Source organism: Dasypus novemcinctus, chromosome 18 (genome assembly GCF_030445035.2).
Source record: "Dasypus novemcinctus isolate mDasNov1 chromosome 18, mDasNov1.1.hap2, whole genome shotgun sequence".
Classification (NCBI taxonomy): Eukaryota; Metazoa; Chordata; class Mammalia; order Cingulata; family Dasypodidae; genus Dasypus; species Dasypus novemcinctus.
The window spans coordinates 77857829-77880833 of record NC_080690.1 but is presented as its reverse complement, the minus strand read 5'-3'; the positions used below and the strand labels follow the sequence as shown (position 1 = coordinate 77880833).

The window sequence follows — 23005 nt, the reverse complement described above, 5'->3', positions numbered from 1 at the left end:
GGCCAGGAGAATGGGGGGTGGACAGAGACGGCGAGAGAATAGAAAGAGGCAGCGCGGCCGAGAGGGGCAGGGGCACAAAGAGAGGCAGCGAGGCAGAGCGGGGACCGCGAGCCACACCGCAGCTCGAGGCTGAGAAAGGAGAGGCGCGCAGGGCCGGAGAGCGGGGGAGGCACGGGGACTGCCCCGAGAGACAGAGCTGCAGAGGGAGAGAGACGGAGCCCTGAACCCCAAGGCTTGGGATTCAGACGTCTGGAAGTGGAGCGGCTGGTCAGAGAGCCAGAGAGAGCCACAGGCAGGAAAGGGCAGGCAGGGACTTGGGGCCGAGTGGGGCTGGGACCCAGGGACCTTGAGCTTGGATAGATGGAGACCGAGAGAGAGGGGAAAGAGGGAGAGACCCTGAGAAGGAGAGACAGCAGGGGGCGATCCCGGGGGTCCCCTGCCGAGCACGGGGGCTCTAGCCAGGCCTGCGGCGGAGCCTGGGGTCTGGGCGGCCGGAGGCGGCGGGAGGGGGCGTCCCGGGCCGGGGTCCCGGGAGCAGCCGGCGGGCGCAGAGCAGAGCCGGGTCCTGCAGCCGCCGCGGAGCCGGGAGCCGGGCCAGCACCCCCCCCCCCCCCCCGCCGTGATGTCAGCGGGGCCACTCTTAAAGGGGCAGGCCGCCCGCCGAGGGTCGGAGCGGGGGCTGGGGCCCGCAGGCACCGGATGGGGCCCCGCGGCGGTGCTCCAGGGGAGAACGGCGGAGTCCCAGCCTCCGGCCGAGCCGGATCCCGGAAACTCAGGAGGCTGCAAGGACGAAGAGACGAGGGGGCCGCCGGGGGAACCTGCGAAGCTTTGGGGCTCCATCCCCTCCAAACACTCAGACACAAGCACGCCACCCTGCTGGCCTGCCCCTGCCCAGGGACTACATGTCCCATCAGGCAGGCTGCGAGGGGCCGCATTTGGGGGGAAGGGTCCGCCGCGATGTCTGCTGGGGAATGTAGTCTCTCAGCCTGCCTCCGCCACTCCCCCCACTCGCAAGTGGGTCAGGGGAAGGAGGCCCGGAGGGCGCGTCTGCCAGCCTGCAGCCTCAGCCGCTGAGTCTTCCGCTCAGGGTTCTGGTAGTTTCTGTGGCGTGGGGTCTCCCTCAGATTCTCCAGGTCGCTCAAGGGACAACAACGAACGTGCCCTTCACCCTTCCCCGCCCCGCAGGACCGCTCCCCCGTCTCTGGGTCTCCGTGAGTGTGAACTGGTGTCTCTGTGCCCGCCGGCCCTGCCTCACACTCAGTGGTCCGTGTGCCTCTCCGCCTCGTTGTGCCACGGTTCACTTTGGTCCTCTCCCTGCGGCCGTTCTCTCTCTCTCTGTGGCTCAGCCCTCTTTCTCTCTAGTCGCTTCTCTCTCTCTCCCCCCCTCCCCTCTCCACTCTCCCCTCTCTCTCCCTCTCCCTCTCCCCTCTCTCCTCTCCTCTCTCTTTTTGTGGTTCTCTATGCCCTCTCTTTCTGTGGGTCCCTTCTCTCTCCCTTCCTCTCCCTCTGTCGTTCTCTGCTTTCTGTGTGTGGCTCTTGGCTCCCTCTCCTTTTGGGTCTCTGCTCTCCTTCTCTCTCTCCCCCTGTGGCTCTCTGCTCACTCTCAGGCTCTCTGCCCTTTCACTCCCTGCATGCTGTGGCTACCTGCTACCTCACTTTGCTTTCCCCCTCCCTCTGCTCCGCCAGCCTCTGGCTCTCTCTGTTTGTTTCTATGTACAGTTCTGTTCCACCTCCGCATCCCCTTCATTTTCCAAGCTTAGAAGAAAACATCCAAACACTTCAGCATCAGCATCCCAAATTTATTCTCCAGCAGCTGTGGCTGGGAGGGAGGGGGTGGGAGTCCCAGAGAGTGGCAGGCATGGAGAAGGGAGCTTCCGAGGACTGGAGCCATGCACCGCGAGCAGAGCAGTGATGGGTTTAGGATGGAGGGGTGTGTGTGTGTGTGTGTCTAGAACAAAAGCTAAGTGAGGACGGTGGGAAGGAGAATCCCCCATTCATCCCAGGAGTCCCCAGAGCATCCAAGAGGGGGTACAGGAGCACGGCGGCACAGCCTCCCACTTACTCCAGAACTGGAGTGGCGGTGGGAGGGGCCTCGGAGGTGGAGGTTTGTTCTGGAATCCGAGTCGGGAATAGCCCACTCCAGGAGGCTATTTCACAAAAGGGGGGGGGGGGGGGGAGGCCATAGAGCCTACCAGGAGGGAGTCTAGAACCCCACGGAGTTGGGGGGTGGCAGTGGTTCTGGAATCTGAGGGAGCAGAGTCCAGATACTGGGGAGTGGGGAGAAGATTCTAGGACTCAGCACAGCAGAATCTAGAACACAGGGGGGCTCTAGAGCCTGTATGGAGCCTAGAATGCCAGGAGTGCTTGGGGTAACCAGAACCCACGGGGCAGAGGCCCGAATGCTGGGGCGGAGGAGGATCTAGAAGTGGGAGGGAGCTGGTGAAGTGGGGGCGACGGCTGGCTGGCAGAGGGGGCAGTGGGGACACCTAGTGGCGGCAGGTGAGATTACATGACGGGCACCGGGACCGGGCTGACGGGGCTGCGCGCGTCCGGGTGCACGAAATCCGGGTTAACGTAGGTGAAACCCTGGAAGTCGGACTGGTCGATACTGGCCAGGACGAGGCGGTCCGGGGGCGTCAGGGCGGGCGCCGCCCGCGTGAAGAACTTGTCGAAGTTCTCGCCGCTGCGGCCGCACTGGGGGAAGCACGCGGGGGAGGATGAGGCCGTGCCGGGGCTGTGGGTCTCCGCGTCGCTCCCCTCTACTCTCCCGGAGGACCCCGACCTCCCTTTAGGGGTTCCCTCGGAAAGCGCCGCCGCCCACGCCCGCGCAGGCTGTGTTCCCGGGGGCACTGACCGGGCGCGGGCGGAAGGGAGGCGCGATCTCCAGGCGCTCCAGCCGCTCCCAGTCGATCCAGCGGAAGAAGCCGTGGGCGCGGATGGTGGGCTCCCCGTCGGGCCCCGAGCCCAGGCGCTTCGCGGGGTGCTTGGTCAGGAACTGCGGAGACAGCGGGACAGAGGGACACAGGTCCAGACAGGTCGGCCCAGGGTGGGGAAAGTCGGCGAGGAGAGAGCAGGGAGCTCCAGAGAGAGAAGAGCAGGGGCGACAGGGGTGGGGAGGGAAGGAAAGACGAGAGGGGAGAGAAAGGGGAAGGGAGGAGAAACGAGAAGGAGGACGCGTGAAATCCAGACGCAGAGACTCAGGGACAGACAGAGAAAGAAAAATCGGTGGGGGGTGGGGTGCAGAGAAGCGCAGAGAGGAGAGGGCAGGGCAAGAATCACAGAGTCCCCAGAGAGGGATGGAGAGGGAGAGGGAAGAGAAGAGGGTGACGGACACCCGGAGGGAGGGACAAAGACAAGCAGGGGTGGGCAGAAGCCGGGAAAGAGATATCGAGAAGAAGGGACCAGAAAGCCCCAACCTATGCAGGTAGAGGGAGGGATGAGACAGAACCCAGGCAGAGGCGCAGAAGCCTGCTGCGGGCCAGGCGCCTCCTCCTGCCATAGCGCCATCACCCCAAGAGGAGACTAAGGCTCAGAGTGCTGAGGACTTGCCCACGCTCTGGTGGGGAGAAAAGCAGCAGGAGGGAGGCTTACCTGATCCACCTGGCGGTGCTGAGGTAGGCCCTGGCCTTGCAGCCCTCCCTGCCTGGACTGCAGTGGGAGTGTGTGTGTGTGTGGGGGGGGGGGGGGTAGACCATCCTTGGAACTGAGGTGGCCTCAGGGCAGTAAATTCTCCTTCTGACACAATCTGTGTATTAGGTAAACTTTCCAGCAGCTGGAAGTCAAGTGGCTTGAGGAGAGGGAGCTTTTACTACTGGGCACTGAGGCACGGTGTGGGCTCCTGGCAGCTCTGGGTGGCAGCAGGCGGGCTGCCTGGGTTAGGAGTGCAGAGAAGCTCACCCCCTTGCAGATGGCCACAGCTTCCCGGGAAAGCGACTTGGGGTAGGTGACGGTTTGCTCCATGATGGCCTGAAACAGCTCCTCCTCATCTTCCCCATCAAAGGGAGGCTAGGAAAGGGGGGCAGGTCAAAAGTTGGAGGCCTGAGGAACTGCTCCTCCCACCCGTCCACGCATCCCCAGCTTCCTGCAGGGGAACCTGGCCAGCCTACACTTTGTCTTCCTCCCTCTCAGACTCTCTTCCTATCTCAGATGCCTCAGCTCTCGGTTCGTTCCTCTTTGTCGTTCTGTCTCTCTTTATGTGCTATGCAAACCAGCAGGGTGTTAATGAGGCAATATGTCATTTACATAGAACAGAGTGGGGGGGAAACAGGAATAACCATAAATGCACTCTCCTGGTTTGAAGAGAAGCTCCCAGCCTTCTGAGTTTAAGAAACATAGCACCAAGGGAAGGGTTCTGAATGTGGGGTCTATGAAGGCTGAGGGTAATGGGGGGGGGGGGAACGCATGAACTTGGATGAGGAAAGGTAACATCTTTACTTTTTAAACCTCTAATTGAAATTTGGCATTTCCTTGGCTTATGAATGTAGGCAACATACCACAGCAGCAGTGCCATGACTTTGTCACCAATAGAACTATCATAGATATTTTCTTCTCACATTAGATTTGCAGACATCTCAAAATATCAGTCAGTCCTACTTCGAATTCACTATTAGATATTCCAGTAGGTCTTCTATTTAATGCATCAATAAGAAAACACATATATTTCCATTCCCAATTTTTAATAAACAACTGTACACATTTAAATTAAATTTAAGTAAGCTTAAATGTTTTAGTAACACTATTTCAATTTGATTGGTTTGGTTTGGGATGCCATGTGTTTTTGTGCATTTAAAAACATTATTCACCGAAGGGTCTATAGGTTTCACTAGACTGCCAAAGTGGTCCGTGGCACGCACACACACAAGGCTGAGAACCCCTGGCCTACAGGAAGATAATTCCCAGAACCACGGACAGCTCTATGGGGCTCAACCCATCTTGCCTGACTATTGAGTATAGCTCAAACAGTCCCAACCTGCTCCCCCTGAGATAAAGACCACATTACAGGTGACACCACTCCATATTGCCTTTACCCATTTTCCAGGGCAGGGCATTGCAGACTGAAGTCCTTGCCCAAGACCGCCCCTCTGAGGCTTGACTTTATCCCCCACACTCCTGACCGGGGACCGGGCTTCGAAAGGCTCAGCTCTGCCAAGCCAGCTTCTCCTCCAGCTTTCCTCACCTGTCCTGCCAACATCTCATACAGCAGAACCCCAAATGACCACCAATCCACAGACTTCCCATAGGGCTGGTAGGCAATGATCTGGCAGGAAGAATGAGAGGCAAGTGATCGTGATTTTTCTTTAAGAAGGTTCACCCACTGAGAACCTACTCGCATCGAGTGCTCTCAACACGCGCTCTTCCCACTCAGAATATTTTCACTGGAGCTCCACCCCTTGGGAAATTTGGGAAACAAGCCTTACCTACTTAGAGTATTCCTTTGTTCCAAATCTAAAGACTACCTAAGGGCAAACTCACGGTTTTCACCCACCTGGAATATTTGAGTGGCTGGACCTCCCCTGAGAATGTCAGGTGCATAGGGTCCAAGTACAGAGACCAGTGATTCTTAAATCTGGCTGCGTATCAGTTTCACCTGGGGAGCTGTTTAAACCCAGACCTTCCCGGTCCTGAAGAATTCCAGCTTCCACAGGTCAGGGTCCAAGCCAAGCACCTGTGTCTATTTTTCAAACGTTCCCGCAGGCGGTTCTGATGACCAGCCAGGATTTGCAATTGGCATTGATCACTGAAGCCCTAGCATCGATCCCTTGGGAAGAGCACAGACAGCAACACCCTCCCGCCTCCTCCCCGCAACTTAGGGAAGTCAGGACAGGGGCTCTACCACTTGTACGTTCAGACCATTAGCCCCAACCCCTTAACAAAACAGAGCAATATCCAGCCCACTTTAAATACTCAGGGGGCAGCCCTTGCCCTCGCCATCTCGGAAGGTTCCACAGGGAGGAACCATTCAGACCAAAGAGCCGTTTGGAATACGTACAGCGCCAGCTTTCACCCTGTTAGAAGAGTGGGGGGCAAGCCCCACCCACTAAGAATCCTGGGGACCGCCCGCCCTCACACCCTGAGTGTTGGAGGGGGAGGCCCCGCCCACTTAGAGAGCCCTGGAAATAGTCTCCACCTTCTTAGACTCGCCCAGGAACAGGCCTTGTTCACTTGGCGCTCCTGCGAGCTGGCCCCACGCTTAGAACCCTCGCCCCCCCCGCACCCCCCGCGCGCCCACTTCCGATGCTTCTCTGCACGAGACCCCCGAGGCCGGGTCAGAGCCCCCGAGACTCTAGACTCGGAGGAAGGCCCCAAGGCCAGGCCGCACCCACCCACTTTACCACCAGACGACCGGCCACCCCTGCGCGGAGCGCGCGCGCGCGCGCGGGGCAGCCGGGGCTGGGTTACCTCGGGGGCTATGTAGTCCGGGGTCCCGCAGAAAGTGCGGGTCGTGGCCCCGGGGAAGACGTTCTCCTTACACATGCCAAAGTCAGTGATTTTGATGTGCCCTTCGGCATCCAGCATCACGTTGTCCAGTTTCAGGTCCCTGGGGGGAGGGGGGGCGGGCTTCAGCGAGCCGGGACCCGGGGCTGGAATCCCTTCCGGCCTCGGGGCCTGCTCCCGCGGTGCAAGGGCTGGCTAGGCTGCTCACCGGTAGATGATGCCCTGGTTGTGGAGGAAGAAGAGGCCGATGGCGATCTCCGCGGCGTAGAACCTGGAGGGGGTGGCCCCAAGTCAGCGGCTGGACCCCACCCCTCCCCCTCGGCCGCCCGCCCCTGCTGGCTGAGACTCACGCTGCGTGGGGCTCCTTAAACTTGCCCAGCTGCTGGATGTGGTACATCAAGTCGCCCCCGGTGACATACTCCATCACGAAATACAGGCGATCCTGGGGTGAGGGGCGGGGCTGAGGGGCGGGGGCACGCCGGCCCGGGCGAGGAAACGCCCTTTTCCTCCCACTCAGGACAAATGTGGATGGCTCAGAGCAACCGGGCGGCCCGCAAGGGTCTAAAGCCGCCTTCCCAGGGTCTCCCTCCGCCCGACCCCCACCCAGTCCTGCACGCTGAGGGCTCCCGCAGTCTCAGAACTGACGATGGAGACCCACCATCCACTCCAAATCCGACATACCCAAATTTCTCTCTACACCCACTCACACACACCTACTATCAGGGGCCAAAGTTGATCAGGCCCCACCTGCAATTAAGAAAAAAAAAAATTCCCCGAAGCCTTCCAGGTCCACCCAGGGTCCCCGTAGGTAGCGTCACGTGCTCCCAAACCTGCAGAGGTTCTGGCTCCACGCCCCATGCCAGCCTTGGGGAAACGCCCCGTTTCTGACAGGGCCGTCACTCAAGCCGAACCCGCGGTTCGGAGCCCAGTTCTGGGCATGTGCATTTGAAAAGCTTCTCTATCCACTGCTTGACTCAGAAATCCAGGGCGCTGGCTGCACCCACTCGGGACCCAGGTGCCCGGCCACGCCCACCCAGGATCCCTGCCACCCGGCCACACGCACGCGGGATTCCAGCCGCCAGGCCACGCCCACCCAGCAGTCCCAGCCGTCCCGCCACGCCCACTCGGCAACTCAGCCGTCTGGCCACGTCCACCCGGGGGTCGCCGGGGTCCGGCCACGCCCACGCAGAGCCTGCACGGCCCTTCCGCCTTGCGCTACGCTCAGCCTCCCGGAGCAGGTGCCTGGCCCCCCAGCGCGGACGCGGCGGGGCTCCGGGCCAGCCTCGGCACCCGCCCTCCTTACCGGGGTCTGGAAGGTGGAGTGGAGCTGGGTGAGGAAGTGAGGCCGCCCGCCCGGACCTCGGCCCCCCAGCGCCAGCACGCGTTTCTCCACCAGGGTGCAGTCCACGTCGTCGTCCTGCACGATCACGTCCTTCTTGAGAATCTTGACGGCGTAGAGCTCGTCGGAGCCCCTGCGCTCGGCCAGCATCACCTGAGGGCGGAGGCCGAAAGGCCGGGTCCGCCTTGGGAGCCTGGGGCTGCAGTCCCTGGTCCCCACATTCTTTGGGGACTCAGAGGACCGAGAGCCCGGGCCCTTCCTCTCGGGGAAGCCATCTAGGACCCCGGCGACCGGCTGTCCTGACTCTGCCGCCCACCTGCTCGGGGAAACCCACCTTTATGCCTCTCCTCCCCGGAACTATGTGGGCACTCAGGAGCCTAGCTCTCGGCCCACTCCCGCCCCCACTGTCCTTTCCCTAAGGACCAGAAACCTCTGCGCCCCTTCCCCCCAGAGCCACCCCTTCTCCCAGAGCCCCAGGAGTCCAACCTTCCCAAAACTGCCTTTTCCTAGAACCATGAGGAAGCTGAAGTCGGAGATGTGCAGGCGCCCAGGGCTCACCCCGAAGAAGCAGCGCTTGGAGTCAGTGGGACTAGGGGATGGGGAGGGGATGGGGGAGGAAGACGGGCCCATCCGCACCCGCTGTGGGAGACAGGGAAGATTGGGAGATAGTCAGACCCAGACGGAGGTAAGCTCTCAAGTATGACAAGGATGGGGGAGAGATGGAGAGAAAGGAAAGGGGCCTTCCTTCCCTCACAAGAATTTTTTCTGGTTCCCCATAGCCTGGAGAGTGTCTTTATTAAGTAGCTGACACAGGGTTTACTACATGCTATCAATCCTCAGGAAAATGCTGTTGTCACGCCCATGGCGCAGAGACATGAAGTAACTTGCCCAAAGTCACACAGCAGGTAAACATCTGAGCCAGAAATCAAACCCAAGCAGTGCAGTTCTTGAGTCTCCCTGTGCTTAACCTCTAGGCCAGACTCTCCTGGAGGGCTTGGTAAAAACAGATGGCTGGGCCCCACCCTCAGATTTCGTGATCCACCAGTCTAGGGTGGAATCTGAGGATCTGCACTTATGACAAGCTCCCAGACACTGCTGCGGCTACAGGTCTGGGAACCACACTTTGCTCCAGGCTGTGGTGCCTGCTCCACATTTTCCGGACTTGGCCCACGGGAGGGGTTGGGGGATGGAGCTGCTGTAAGGACTTCCACGTTCCCACTGCATCTACTATCACCTTTTCTAGTGCATCCTCTACACAACAGGCAGAGCAGCCGATTAAAAAAATATTAATAAACCAGGTCGTGTCCTTCCTAGCTGCTAAACCTAATAGTGTCTGTGTGCTAAGATTTCCTTCCTAGTGGCTGGCAAGACTCAGAACTGATTGACGCCTGTAGGCTGCTCTGCTCCTCCCCTCACTGGTCCAGCCACCCTAACTTCCCGCACACTGTCCCCCCTCCCACCTCAGGGCCTTTGCACGTGCAGACCCTTCTTCCTGGAAAGCCCTCCCCATTCCTCCTAGTTAACTGCAACTCATCCTTCAGATCGCAGCTCTAGTGCTCCTTCCTCCTTCCTTTGCCAGTTCAGCTGCCTCTCTCACTGCCTCCTGTACCACCATGTGTGTGATTATGAGCTCCCTGAGCAGGGGATGAGTCGGTTTCATTGTCTGGGACACAGTAACTGCCTAGTGCATAGCTGAGGCCCAGTGAGTTTATTGGGTGAGGCAATTCTGTGCAGAGATTCAGACTCCAGCACTGCCACCAGCTGGGGCTATGTCCCTGCCACCAAGTGGGAGGATGAGAGTGTTTCCCACACAGGGACGACTTGAGGATTAAATAAAAATGACCATATGCAAGGCCCATAGAACAGTGCTCAGAATCAGTAAGGACTATTTGTTTGCTGTTACTGTTGTGCCCCAGTACTTCCCCCAGGGCCTGGCACATAGTAGGTGCTCATCAGTGATGTTAATTAGAGCCTCTGAGCACTGGGACACCACTGCAGATGACAAGGACACAGCTCTGCTCTCAGGACTCAGCCACTGATACTTGTGATTAGGGGATTAATCAATGAGATCCAAAGATAGGATTCAAAGGAGAGTATATGCACGGCCATGTGCATGTGTTTTGGTTGGTTTGCTTTGTTTTTTTCCTTCACTCATTGCAGCATCTCTAGTTCTCAAAGGAGTCTGCTAGCCCCCAAAAAGTTCAGAGGGCAAGATTAAACTCAGTTCCTCAATTCTGGGCATTTCAGGTCCAGCCACCACCAGCCCCATCTCCCTCAACCTACGTCTGTGAGCTCCCCAGTCAAGGCACACGCTGTCCCAACTACCGGCCAGCAGACCTCTGCCCACCCTCTGCGGGATCTCCACAGACTAAACTCCCCTCAGTTAAATGCACAGGCGCGTGAGCCCCACTACGCTTCTGCTGAGGGACTTTGAGCAAAAGGCTGCACGTCTCTGAGCCTGAATGTCCTCTGCTGTCATTCCTGTCCCAAGAACAGCCTTTCTCAAACATAACTATGCGAAAGAACCTTTTGCAGAATGTGTTGAAAGTGCAGATATTCAGACCAACAAAAAGATTCTGAACTTAGGTGTTCAGCAGAGAGGGCCAGAAGTATGCGCGTAATGGTGATGTAGGTTGATTAGATACTCATACACCAAAGTTCGCAGTAGTACCACTCACAACAGCCAAAAGGTGGAAACAACCCAAGTGTCACCAACGGATGAAGAGGTAAACAAAATGTGGTACAGACACACAATGGAATTCTACTCAGCCTGATAAAAGAATGAAGTTCTGGTATACTCTATGACATGGATGAACTTCGAAAATATCATGCTGAGTAAAAGAAGCCAGACACAAAAGGACTAATTACGGTATGACCCCTACTTACATGAAGTATCTAGAATAGGCAAGTTCATAGAGACAGAAAGTAGATTTAAGTTGCCAGATATTGGGGGAAGGGGGCCTAGGGAGTTATTGACTCAAGGGTATGGAGTTTCTGTTGGGATGATGAAAAAGTTCTGGAAATAGTGACAATTTAAAATTGTATGTTAATGTATATGAGGTGCAGAGGTGCCCAAAGATGTACTTACCAAATCCAATGGATGTGTCATGATGATGGGAACGAGTGTTGTTGGGGGGGGGGGAGAGGGGGGGTGGGGGGGTGGGGTTGAATGGGACCTCACATATATATTTTTAATGTAATATTATTACAAAGTCAATAAAAAATAAAAAAATTAAAAAAAAAATTGTATGTTACCACAACAAAAATTTTAAATGGTCAATTTTAAGTTATGTATATTGTACCACAATAAAAAAAAAAGTCAAGGAAACACAATGGCATTTTTACAAATCTTGGAGGTTCTTACTACTGATACTTGCCTCTCATTTGCAACTTAAACGTCACCTCTTTGGGAAGCCCCAAGCTAGGGCATCAGGAAGGCCCTAGGTGACCTTCACTATAGCTGTCACCCTCAGCCATGATTGATGATGTCTTAGGGCCCTGAGTGATGGACACTGTGGGCAACTGAAAGCCGGACACTTCTCCCTCCTTCCTGGTTCTCCAGCGTCACCCGGCACATGGCCACAGAACACAGAGGGCCTCAGAGAGAGGCGCTGAGTAGCTGAAGGCCCCAGAAGGTGGGTGCCGAGTGCACCCCCTATCGCTTCAGGATATACCCAGAGCCTGACCACGGCGACCGCCTCCACCACTATTGCTGCGGTCCTGCCAGCATCTCCCGCCTTCGTCCCCCCACTCTCATCCTTGCCTCTACCTTCTGTTCCCTACATCGAGCTGATGATCCTGTGAAAAAGCTAAATTGGCTCAGTTCACTCCTCTACTCAGAACCCTCCAGTGAATACCCATCGAGCTCAGCTGAAAAGCCAAAATTCTATGACAAGGAGCCCTCTCCCCTTTCCTCTCCCACTTCCTCTCTTACTTTCCTGCCCCCTCTTCCCCTGCTCCAGCCACACTGTCCTCCTGGCTGGTCCTCAAAGGTTCCTGGCCTGCTCCACCCCAGGGCCTTTGCACATGCCCTTCTCTTTGCCCGGAAGCCTCTTCTCCCAGATAATCCCATGACTTGCTCCCTCATCTCCTTTAGGCTTTCTTCCAAAGCCGCCTTTTCAGTGAGACCTCCTTTAATGACTGCAATTAAAATGGCAATAACTCCCGGCCCTCCCGCAGCCCTCTTACCCTCCTTAATCCTGTTTCCCCCGCATCACTTAGCGTGTTCTAACACGCTCTAACATCCATCATCTTCTAACACCTTCAACGGATGTGCATGGAATTGAAGACAGATATCAGAAGAGGGAGAAATGGAAGTGAGAATGAAACCGCCTCCATTCAATGTCTGGGCTCTACTCACCTCATACAGTTCCAGGGGATAGTTACAGGCCTAGGGGAGAAGACAGCCAGAGTCAGGGCCCAGGAGAGGCAGGAGGTGACCCCAGGGCAGGGGCGGGAGGCCAAAATCCCCCCACGCTTTGGAGATGGATAGGAACTATAACTCCCATCAGGCCATGGGGCAGGAGCCCCTTGGAAGAGCAGAGGAAGGCGCCCCGGGGTCCCCTGGGACTTGTAGTCCGCGGGTTAGACCTGGGATTCCGGTGGGGTGGAGGGAACTGGGGGAGGCCGGGCTGGGGCCCCCTGGGGCCCCGTACCTCGAACTTCTGCAGGAGGCTGCAGTTGTCAGCGTCGGCCACCGGCACATTGTAGTACTCGCCCTCCTCCTGGTTCAGGAGCTTGTACCTGACGCGCAGACGGAGACCGGGGCGGGGGCAGGGAGAGGGGGGCGACCCGGGGCGCAGCGGAGACAGGGGAAGGGAGGACAGCGACAGAGAGACAGAGGCGGCGAGAGATGAGGGGGCGGCGGGCCGCGGCCGGGGCTGGCGGGAGGGGCGCGGCGCGGCGCTCACCAGCCGTCCACCGGCGCCTTGAGCAGCTCGGACACGCCGAAGGACATGGCCCCCATGAAGTCGTTGCGGGACGTGCGGTCCCAGTCCCACACCTCCACGCTGAGCCGGCGCTCCACGTCGCCCGGCTTCAGGTTGCTGCGGGACGGCGCGCGTGAGGGCCGGGCCCCCCGCTGGACGGCCCCCGGGACACCCGCACGGGTCTCGGCCCCTCTCCCCCCACCCCGTCCCGCGTTCCCGTCCCCTTCCCATCCCTGTCCCCGGGCGGTTCCCCAACCCTCCCTCCAAGTCCCCGTCCTTCTGCCCTTGTGTCCGTCTGTGCCCCCCACTTGCCCACCCACCACCACCCCTTTCCTCCCGAGCTCCCTCGGTTCCGCCTTTCTCTTTAGGTTTGGGTCTCTGCCGCTCTCTCTCTTCTCTCTCCCTAGGTAACTTCCTCTGTCTGTCTGTCCATCTCTGTCTGCACCCTGACGGCCCCCCCACCCCCCGCCCCCAGGCTTTCCTCTTTTCCTTCCCAGACGACCCCCCTACATACCCTTCCTTCCTCTGGGCTCTCTTTCTTTGGGTCTGTTTTTCTCTCTAGGTCCCTATGTCTCTCTCCCTCTCCCCCCACCCCCATATCTATGTGTCTGTCTGTCTGTCCGGCTCTGAACTTCTGTATCTTAGTAGCCTAGCCCTCTTGCTCTCTGCTGACCTCATCCCACTCTAGGCCCCTCTCAGGTCCCCTCTCCTGCAGCCTCCTGTCTCTCCCTCTAGCACTGGCACAGTCTCTCGATCTCTCTGTCCCTGCCTCTGCTCCCACCCCAGCCCCCTGCCCAGTTTTCTCTCTCTTTACCGTTTCTCTGTGGAGTGGCTGGTTTGAACTGTGGTTTTTCTGTCTCCTTCTGAGACTGTCTCTGCCTCTGCCCAATCTTCCTGCTTCTCTCTCCCTCTCTCTTATTTCCATGCCTTCCTAGGTTCTCTGCCCTCTGCCCCCAGGGCTTTCTGTCTGCTTGTGCCCCCACTCAGCCCCAGCTTTTTAGGGTTCTTCCCTGCCCCTGTTTCCTGAGAGCTGGCCCTTTCCTCTTCCTCTTGGCCTGTGTTGCTCTCTTTCTGTCTCGGAGTCACTCTCTGGGATCTTCCCTACTGGTCCCTATGTAGGGCTGTGCCCAAGTCTCGTCCCCTTCTTCTCTGTCCTCTTCCCCTTGCAGTCTCTCCCCCTCTCTGGATCTCTATCTTACTCTGTCTTTCTCTCTGGGACTCTCATTTTCTCTCTCTCTCTCTGTCTTTGTCCCCCCACCCTGAATCCCCCATACTGGTGTGTGTGTGTGTGGTTCCCACCCCTTCTCTGCCCCCAACTCTGAGTCTATTTCTCTCCTTTATCATCTTTGGGTCCCTGCTCCCCATTTCTGAGCCTCTGTCCCCCTCTCCCTGCATCTCCATCCCCCTCTCTCTGGATCTCTGTTCCCCTCCTCTGGGTCTCTGTTCCCCTCTCTCTGCATCTTCGTCCCCCTCTCTCTGGGTCTCTCTCCCCCTCTCTCTGCATCTCCATCCCCCTCTCCCTGCATCTCCATCCCCCTCTCTCTGGGTCTCATCCCCCTCTCTCTGCATCTCCGTCCCCTTCTCTCTGGGTCCCTGCCCCATCCCTGGATCTCCGTCCCCCTCTCTCTGGGTCCTTGCCCCATCCCTGGGTCTCGTCCCCCTCTCCTGCATCTCTGGCCCCCTCTGTCTGGGCCTCTGCCCCTCTCTGCTCCTCCTTCTTGGTCTCAGGCTGACTCCCTCCCTGGCTCTGGCCTTCTGGATGAGGCTCCCAGGAGACTGTGGGGAGAGCTGCGGCGTCCCCCAGCTCTGAGCTCACCCGTTCCCCATCAGCACCTTCCTTAGGTTTCTAGCCACCCCAGCCCTCCTCCTCTGGGAGGTTATTTTAGTACTAAACTATCAGGACTCTGCTCTCCTGCTTGGCCCATGAACTGATTGTGCGACCCCAGGCAAGTGGCTGAACTGCCCTCTGTGTTCTCATCCTGCTAGCACATAACTGCTCTCCTGGGTTGATGTGAAAATTTGACCACGTACTATTGCGACAAGTGTTTAGCACAGGCCTGCCATAGACTGAAGATTTAACAAAAGTTAGCTATTCTAATTGTTACTCTCCCCCTCAAAGGCTGGAAACTCGGAGGGCAGGGACCAAGTAGGCTTCATATCCATGACCCCAGAACGAACTTCAACAGAGATTAAGTACAGCCAACGTTTGTCTCTCTTGGCTTCTGTATCTCCACCTCTTTCCCTCAGTCTCCATTCCCTTCTCCCCCACCAACTGCTTCTGCCCTTTTTTCAGGTTCCCTCTATCCTAATATCTTCTTCCTGTTGTTCTCTGGGGGGCTTGTGGGCCACCGAGACCCTGAGATTGTTCTCCGCCAACCATCGCATTCTCCCCCGCATCCCAGGCTCACAACACGAAGGTCTCGTTCCACACGGGGTTCAGGGTGGCTTTCACCGTCCGGGTCTTCTGTTTCGTCAGGTTCCGAGGGTCAGGGATGAGTTTCAGTTTCACATAGGGATCCGACAGACCGTTGGGGTCCATCGGGATGAGGTTGCGGGCCTCGCCGACTGAGGGGGGCAGGCGAGGGGGGCCGGCTGGGTTAGAGATCCAGGAGGAGGCCCCCAGCCCTCTGCCCAGCCAGCATTCAGGATCCAGGCTCTCAGTCCGCCTCCGCAGGAGCAGGCGGCTCGGCGCCCTGCCAGGTCCCCAGCCAAGGTCCCAGGGGTCCAAGCGCCCATCTTTATCGCTCCTCCCTGGGACCCAGGCCCTCTCATCCCGCCCTCTCACGGACCCTGATTCCTGGAACGGCCCCTGAGGAAGAATCAAGGCTCCAGTGGGGCCTCGAGCTAGGAGGGGCGTCGCGGGGAAGGCGCTGGGCCGCAGACCGTGGGGCAAGGCGCGGGACGTGACCTTGGGGAGGGTGGGCGCCCGACCTGTCAGGTGCGCAGCCTGCACCTTCCGCCCGGCTGGGGGAATGAGGCGGGTCCAGGCGAGCCGGGGCCTCACCCGTGATGTGGATCTCGTCCGAGGCTGGGGCGCGGATTTCCAGCTGCAGGCGCCCGCGGCGCTCCGTGTGGTCCACGCCGCACAGGGAGGGCACGCTGCGCACACAGCGCCGGTGCACGTTCATCTCGCAGCCTGGGGGGTGGGGGAGGACACCTGGAAGTAGCACTTCAGGCCCCGCGCCCTATGCCCAGTCCCCCGCCCCCCGCATCTCCCGGGACCAGGACCCTGCGCCTCTGGGGCGCCGAGTGGTGGCGAGCGCAGCCAGCGGGAGACTCACAGGAGCACTTCATGCCCTGGTGCACCAGCCCGTAGAGCAGGGAGCCACAGTGGTCGCAGAAGGTGGGGCTGCTGTAGCTGTGCAGACGGAATTTGTGCTTGTTCCGGGGGTCCTGGGGGGGGGGGCGGGATGAGAGGCGGCCAGGGGACTGGTGGGCAGCAGGTCCCAGGACCCCGGGAGGGGAGCACTTTCTCTCTGCCTCCTTCCGCCTTGATCTCTTCCATCCCACTCATTCACTCTACAGATTACTTATTGAGCACCTACTGTGTGCAGGCACTTAGCTTGGTGCTGGGACCCAGCTGTACACAAAACAGTAACCCCTGACCACGTGGGTTTTGCTTTCTAGTGGAAGGAGACAAAAGTTCATAAGCTGAATCTATGAAATATATAGCAGGATGGATGGTAACAGGTGCTCTGGAGAAAAATGCAGGAGGATGGGAGGGGGGACCATCAGGCGTGGGCGACTGAAATTTTAAATAGAGTCACCAGGAACACGGCTGGCCTTTGAACTGAACCTGAAGGAGGTGGGGGCTTCCGACAGCCCGTGGCCCCTGCCCCACCCCCTCCTACTAGCTGGCCTCTGAGGAGGACTTGAGGACCAGCCTGAACCCCAGATCGTTCTCTCTCAGCTTCTGGGCTGTGTTCCAGCCTCCGCCCAGGGCATGGCCTGCTTTCTCGGAGCCCTGTGTGGAACGGAGACTATGGCACCTCAGTTACAGGGCCCCAGGCGGCCTAAATGAAAGGATGAACCTGAAATGCCTGGCAGGGCCTGGCATGTTAAATGTGCTGGAGACTGCCACTCTCCCTACTTTTATTATTGCCGTGGCTATTATTGGCCATTTTATTGCAGTCTCCACATAGACCTCTTGGTTTAAATAAGAGCTAGGTGACTTGGGGCTGTGTGATTTGGGGCAACGTTCACTCCCAATTTTGAGCCTCTGCGTCCTACTCTGTCAAATGGAAATAAACAAGCCATAGCGTGAAGCAATGTTGAATTTCCAGAGTCCCTGAAGCGTGGATTTAGGACATCCACAAAGCAGACCCTTCTCCCCCTCCTCCAATATCTGGTTGTTAAATAATTTGATATTTGCCTTTTTCTAAGAGTGCACTGAAACTATTGTCGTGGGGCGAAAATTCAGAACTTTTCCTGGGCTTTCCCTCATTGGGCGGATTAGTGGGTTTCCATTTTAAGTTCAATTTGGGCGGGGATGGGTTGGTGGCTGTCACCATGACTTTCAATGTCCTGGCCTCGAGTGGTCTGCAGCTGACCCTAGCTCAACAGTGCCCACGAGGCTGAACAAGACAGAGTGTGTGGACGCTCTCAGCAGGTGTGGGGCTCATAGGCGACCCCCAGCAGCAGCGGTCACTCTCAAGGTCAAAGTCATTATTGAAGAGGAGACAGTGCTGGGGCTCCATTTTAGATAGGTTGGGTCCAAATCGTGACTGTGCCTTCCGCCAGCCATGTGGCCTGTCCCTGCCTGCCCCTTCTCATGTGTCCTCGCCGTAAAAGGGGTGCCTTTTAGTCTTCTTATGGGGACTAAAGGCCCTTAGCACTTCTTAAGCCCTGGATCCACATTATTTACAGCAAGGTCAAGACCCTCGAGAACGATGCAGGAGAAAGCGCTCTTCCTCGCCTAGCCTCTGTCTCCTCCTTGGGAATATAACGGTTTTTACAATGATACTTCTTAACCTCTCAGCTCTTGTTACGCCCCAGATACCGTCTGGAGTATTTCACTCATTTGATCCTCAAGGAAAATCCCCAAAGATGGGCAGTATTATCATCCCCATTTTACAGACGGCAGACTCGAGAGTTGGGGAAATGGCAAATGGGCTTCCAGAACCAAGCCACGGAGCTGGAGTTCAAGGCCGGAACGACACTGGCGATGCCTAGCCTTACAAGCTGTTGTGCAGATTCAGGGAGTGCACCCAGCGGCACTCTGTACCCCAGAGCTAGTGGTGGTGCTGGTGGCAGGCGAGGCTGCCACAGGTGAAAAAAATCAGTAAGGCAGATGGGCGTTGGTGAACAATGGTGCTCAACAAATGTTCTAGGAAGCCACATTCTCTATGTAAACTTCAATTTTCTTCATCTGACCAAGCTGATGAAATGCCTTGTAGGCTGTCTCTTTCTCTCTCAGTTTCTCAGTATCTGTTCCTAACCCGCCCCCGTTCAAAATCTCCCATCTCTTCCTCTTTCTCCATCTGCTAATCTTCAACCCTGTGACAAAGCCTGGGCTAAACTCTTAACCCCACATAACTTCACTGGACTTTCAAAACAAGCCTGAAGTTGTCTAAACTTGCCGCTGTCCAGCCAGGCAGCCCCTGTGGCTGTTTAAATTGCCATGGGTTCAAATGAAACGGAAACTTCCACTCCTCAGTCCCAGCAGCCGTCATGTGCAGGACTCAGAAGCTACGTGGGGCTGACAGCAGAGAGAGAGCTCTGCCACCACTGTGGGAAGTTCTGTTGGTTGATACCAGATCGTCAGCCCATTTGATAGGGGAGGAAACTGAGTTGGGGGGGGGGGACCTGCCTTGTACCCATGGCCAGACAGACAGTGAAGGAAGGAGCAACGGAGATGGGCACCCAGGGTGGACTGTTCTTGTGGCACTGAGGAGAGGGAGAGGGAGAGGCTGCGTGTGCGTGCATGTGTGAGCATACACGGGGGTACGTGTGTGCTGCCGATTCTCCCATCATCTCTGTTTTAGTCTCCTTGGGGATCTGCATCTCTGTCCCTGAGCTTCTCTGAGTCTCTGCTGCTCTGCTCTCTCTGGAGGGGGTCTCCCTCCATCCTTCTGGGTCCACTTCTAGTTCCCCTGGGTCTCTGCTCTGTCCCTTTCTTTCTAGTCCTGCCTCAGTCTCCCCTTCTGGTTCTCTACCTCTTTCTCATCTTTGCTCCTCTGAGATTCTCTCTCTGTCTTTATCTCGGGGGTTCAGCGTCTGCGTCACTGTTTCTCTCTTTCCCTCCCTCAGCCCTCTATTTTTTTTAATCTCTTGGCCTCTGGATTGCAGCCCACGCCCCCCACTGCCGGTCCCTGGTCCCCTCAGCCCTGCTTGCGCTCTGTCCCCCACCTGTGTCTCCAGCCTGTCTCAGTCCCCACTCGCTCCCCCTTTCCAGGCCAAGGGCAGGGAATCTGGGCCAGACTAGCTCCCCCTATCTCCCCAGCCCCCCTCCCCTCCCAGCCTTAAAAATAGCAGGAGAAATTGGGACGGCCGCCGAGGGGGTGCGGGCGGGGGCGCGGCCCGAGGAGGGAGAGCCAGGTGTCCGGGCACTCACGTCCGTCTGGGGGCCCTTCCCAGCGCCTGGACACTCGAAGGTCACGAATTCGTGGCATCGTCGATGAACCACAAAGCTGCAGACTGAAGGCGGGAGCCAGAGAGACCCGGAGACAGAAAGAGGGGCAGATAAATCCAGAGACAGGCCCCCAGACCCCGAAAATCAGAAAGAGGGGCCCCGACAGACAGCAGAGCAGAGGGAGAGAGACCGAGAGAGACAGAGTCAGAGGGAGACCCCCCCCCGACATACAGAGCACAAGACAGGCCAAGAAAGAGACAGAGAGACAGAGAGAAGGGAGGGGACAGGCAGACACGGGGTGGGGGGCGGGGAGAAGACACCTCACCCAAAAGATGGACCCAAAGAAAGACAGATGAGACCCGAGAATCAGAGAGAGGCACAGACCCCGCTGCAAACACACAGGCAGGGGCGAGGATAGCGAGGCAGAGAGAGGTGGAGACGGGGAGAGTCAGGCCCACAGGAGAGGGAAGAGAGCCGGCGGATGCGGAGGGATCAGGTGAGAAAACACGGAGAGATCTTCAGAGCCCAGAGAGCAGCAACTTGGGGCGCGAAGTGAGTCTGGGGGCACCCGCTGCCGGCCCGCCCCCCTCCCTGACTCAGCCGCTCTCAGCAGTGGCAGCTGGTCTTTTAGGACTCGCCCCCCTCTCCCGGCCCCCACCCACCCATCAGTGACCCCACCCGGCCTGCCCCTGCCTAGGACGGTTGGTGTTGTCATGGAGACGGCAGCCTGGGGGGTGGGGGCTCTGACTCTGCATCTCCAGCCCCCCCTTTCAGCTCCCCCTTTCCAAATCTCCCCGTTCCCATGGCAACAGATTCTCCAAATATCTGTCCCCACCTGGAGCGGGCCGAGGGAGGGGCCCGGCACCACCTCCGCCTGCGGCCCCGCCATCCGCGCTCCCTCCCCACCGCGGGCTGCGTCTCTGCCACACCCCCCGCCCCGGGCTCCCCCGCGCCTCTCTGGGGACTGGAGAACACGTGTGTCGAGCCGCCTCAGCCGTGGGGCCCCCGCCTCCACCCTCGGAGGGACCCCGGAGTCCAGCTCTTACCTTGACATTGAAGGCCTTGCTTCCCAATCCCCCTGGAAGAGGCAAGGGCCTGAGGTCAGTGTGGGAAGGGGTGTCTGCACCCCCTTAGCTCGGATCCACAGGGGAGCCTCGCCCTCAGATCCTCCCGGCAGGACCCAGGAGTCTGCGCCCCAGCCGCTCCTCTTTCCAGCACCCAGAAATCCTGGTCCCCACCCCTCTTCCAAGTCCGGAGCCCCCTCCACCCCTAGAACTCCAGAGTCCACATCTGCCCCTTCCTCTCCCAGGACTCAGGGGTCTGCCTCTGCTGTCCCCTCTTCCCTTAGACCCAGGAGTCCAGAGCCCCCCGGTGCCTTCCTCCCTCTGACCCCCCAGCCCCTCTTACCCCAGGACGCAGGGGTCGAGGCTGCAAACGCCGTCCTCCCTCCCCCCTCCTCCCTCAGGGGTCTGGTGCGCCAGGAGCCTGCCCCCCAAATCCCGTCTTCCTCAGGCCCCCACGCCCTTTGGCTCACCAGATGAAGTCGGTGCAGTGGCTGCAGAAGGTTGGCTGCTTGAAGAAGCGAGCGGTGAACTTGTGGCTCTTGACTTCGTGGACCACCTTCTGCCTCAGAGCCCCCTTTCTGCAAAACAGGGGCCGGGGTCCCCCCTCTGAATCGCCTCCACCGGGGCCCAGGCCCGCCATGGCCCCCGGAACAGAGCAGGAAGCAGGATCCTGCCTTTCTGGAGGAACAGGTGGAAGGCAAGGGAGATTCCGAGAGGGGAAGGAGAGGGGCGAGGCACCTCCAGGTGCCGGGCGCGCGGGGCGGGGAGCGGCACCCCCGGGCGCGCCAGCTCCGCCAGGGGGAGCGGGCGAGTGGGGGGAAGAGCAGAAGGAAGGGGCGCCGTGGAGCCGGAGGCACGGGCGGCGGCGGTGGGAGCTCCAGCTCCGGCACCTGCTGAAATGTGGGAGCCCCGGGTGGGGGGAGGCGTTGCCATGACGACCAAGGGGCGGGGTTTCGGCTTAAAGGCGCCCCCCTCCCGGAGACACGGGACGAAAGCCCTCCCCGCCCCCCCCGCACACGTGCACACGCCCACTCCGGGGGCCGGCCGTGGGGCGGGGGCCTCTTCCGAGCAATCTGTCGTGCTGCCGACTCGGGGGGTCCCGCGAGCCCACCGCGGCGGCACGCGGCTCTCTGCATCTCGGGCTGGGCCACACTGTTTTCGTGCATTCAATCAACAAACTTGGTGCTCAGTGCTGGGGAGCCATTGGTGAACGCCTCTATTTCTCTCTGGTCTCCGTGAATTTTTCTGTCTGAGAGTGTGTCTTTCTCTTGGCCCCCACCCCCTTTCCAAGTCCGCAGCCCCCTGCTTGCCTCGCTCTGTCTCTGGGAATTTTTATCTCCTTCTCTGGCGTCTCCCTCCACGCCCGCCCTTCACCCTGTGACTCTCCCCGGGGCGCTGTCACTGCCCTTCTCGCCTCCCTGCGATGCTGCCTCCCTGGGCCTCTCCCGGCCTGTGAGCCCGGGAAGCCCTGAGGTCTCCGCCTCTGTTTGTCTCCCTGGCTCTGCGAGTCTCTCTCGGCGTCTGCGTCCCTGGACGCTGGGGCTTGCCTGTCCTCTTGCAGCTCTCGGACCCCACTGTTTCTTGGGCATAGGGCGCTGACCCGCTCTCCACTCGCCCCTCCGGCTCTGCCAGTCCCTGCCTCTGGGGGTCTCACGGATGTTGGCGTATTTTCCTCCCTCCATGTCTCGGTGATTCAGTCTGTCTGCCTCTCTTCCCTTTTTCTCTGACCCCTCTCCATCCGTCCTGGCTCTGTGAGCCTGTCTCTGGGGTCGCCTCCCTCCCTCCGTGTCTCTCTGCGATGAAGCCCCCCGTCCGTCTCAGCGACCCCCTCCGAGGACGGATCTCTCGGCGCCCTGGCTGCTCTAGTCGCGCCTCTCGCGCTCGGGCCTCTCCGCCGGCCCCGAGCTCCGAGCACTTCCGGCTCTGGGCTCCGCGGAGTCCCGCTCTGTTGCCAGGGGCAACCGCATCCCGCCCCGGGCAGCGGGCCGCGCTGCACCCCGGGGCTCGTAGTCCGAGCCTGCGGGCCGGCCAAGGCCGGGGCGGGGCCGAGGACTTCCTCTCCCGATGCGCACCGCGGGGCTGGGCGGGGCTCCCGGGCGCGCGCCCCGCCCTCTCTGGGGCTTTTGGGGGCCGGTGGTCCGAGGTGGGGAGGGGAGGGAATGCGAGTCCTCCCCTCCTTCTCCCTCCGAAGGTGGGCTCCTCCGCCCACTGACCTTCCGGCCACCTTCGGACGTCCGGCCCCGCCCAGGAAGCCAACCCCGCTCTCTTCCAGCGCTTGTTGGGTTCTGTGCCCGGGGTTCTAGAGCCGTGCTCTCGGGTGCCTTCCAGAAGCGGGGGTTCAAGCGTGGGATGTGGGGCCGAGGGGCGAGCCCGAAGCTCTAGGGCTGGGTCAGAGCTGCGGGACACGGCAGACAGCGCAAGTCTGTGTGTGCGTGTCGCAGTTGACGCTTCCCCATTGCTTCTGCGGGTGTAGATGGTGAAAACGCGCTGCAGGATCCTGGAATTTCCTAGACTTTTGTAATCTGTGGGACCTGAATTCGTTGCTTGAGTAACTCGGCTATTTTTATCTTGTGTTGACCAGGTGTGTCGGGGAATTTAAAGCCTGGGGTAAGAGGGGGCTGGTGGTGGAAATGGGGGGCAGAGCTTGATCCTGAAGGCTTGGAAGGGG

The 23005-nt window shown here is 59.1% G+C and overlaps 1 protein-coding gene across 2 annotated transcripts; it reads right to left on the bottom strand.

Moving 5' to 3' along the window:
- Positions 1–1778: 1778 nt before the first annotated feature.
- PRKCG (protein kinase C gamma) lies at positions 1779–22269 on the bottom strand. 2 transcript variants are annotated; one of them, XM_023592217.3, is made up of 19 exons: positions 20808–21282; positions 20320–20351; positions 19599–19661; positions 19256–19338; positions 15984–16095; positions 15707–15838; positions 15111–15267; positions 12685–12819; positions 12430–12517; positions 12135–12164; positions 8261–8413; positions 7739–7927; positions 6786–6877; positions 6644–6706; positions 6400–6538; positions 5177–5257; positions 3898–4005; positions 2855–2995; positions 1779–2694 (listed from the first exon to the last, which is right to left on the bottom strand). In XM_023592217.3, the coding sequence occupies exons 1-19, from the start codon at positions 20975–20977 to the stop codon at positions 2506–2508; spliced, it is 2157 nt and encodes a 718-aa protein (XP_023447985.1). In that variant the 5' UTR covers positions 20978–21282; the 3' UTR covers positions 1779–2505. The 2 variants fall into 2 exon arrangements, with proteins under 2 accessions (XP_023447985.1, XP_004470290.1); XM_004470233.5 differs by lacking the exon at positions 19599–19661 and having other exon boundaries at positions 20808–22269.
- Positions 22270–23005: the final 736 nt, after the last annotated feature.

What these genes read in the sequence shown, in the direction of transcription:
- PRKCG (XM_023592217.3), bottom strand. Translation starts at nt 20,977, where the DNA reads ATGGCGGGCCTGGGCCCCGGTGGAGGCGATTCAGAGGGGGGACCCCGG. An exon ending in GGACGAGATCCACATCACGG is followed by an intron (nt 15,268 to 15,706) that starts GTGAGGCCCCGG and finishes TGCCCCCCTCAG; the next exon opens with TCGGCGAGGCCCGCAACCTC. An exon ending in ATGAGATGTTGGCAGGACAG is followed by an intron (nt 4,006 to 5,176) that starts GTGAGGAAAGCT and finishes CCCCTTTCCTAG; the next exon opens with CCTCCCTTTGATGGGGAAGA.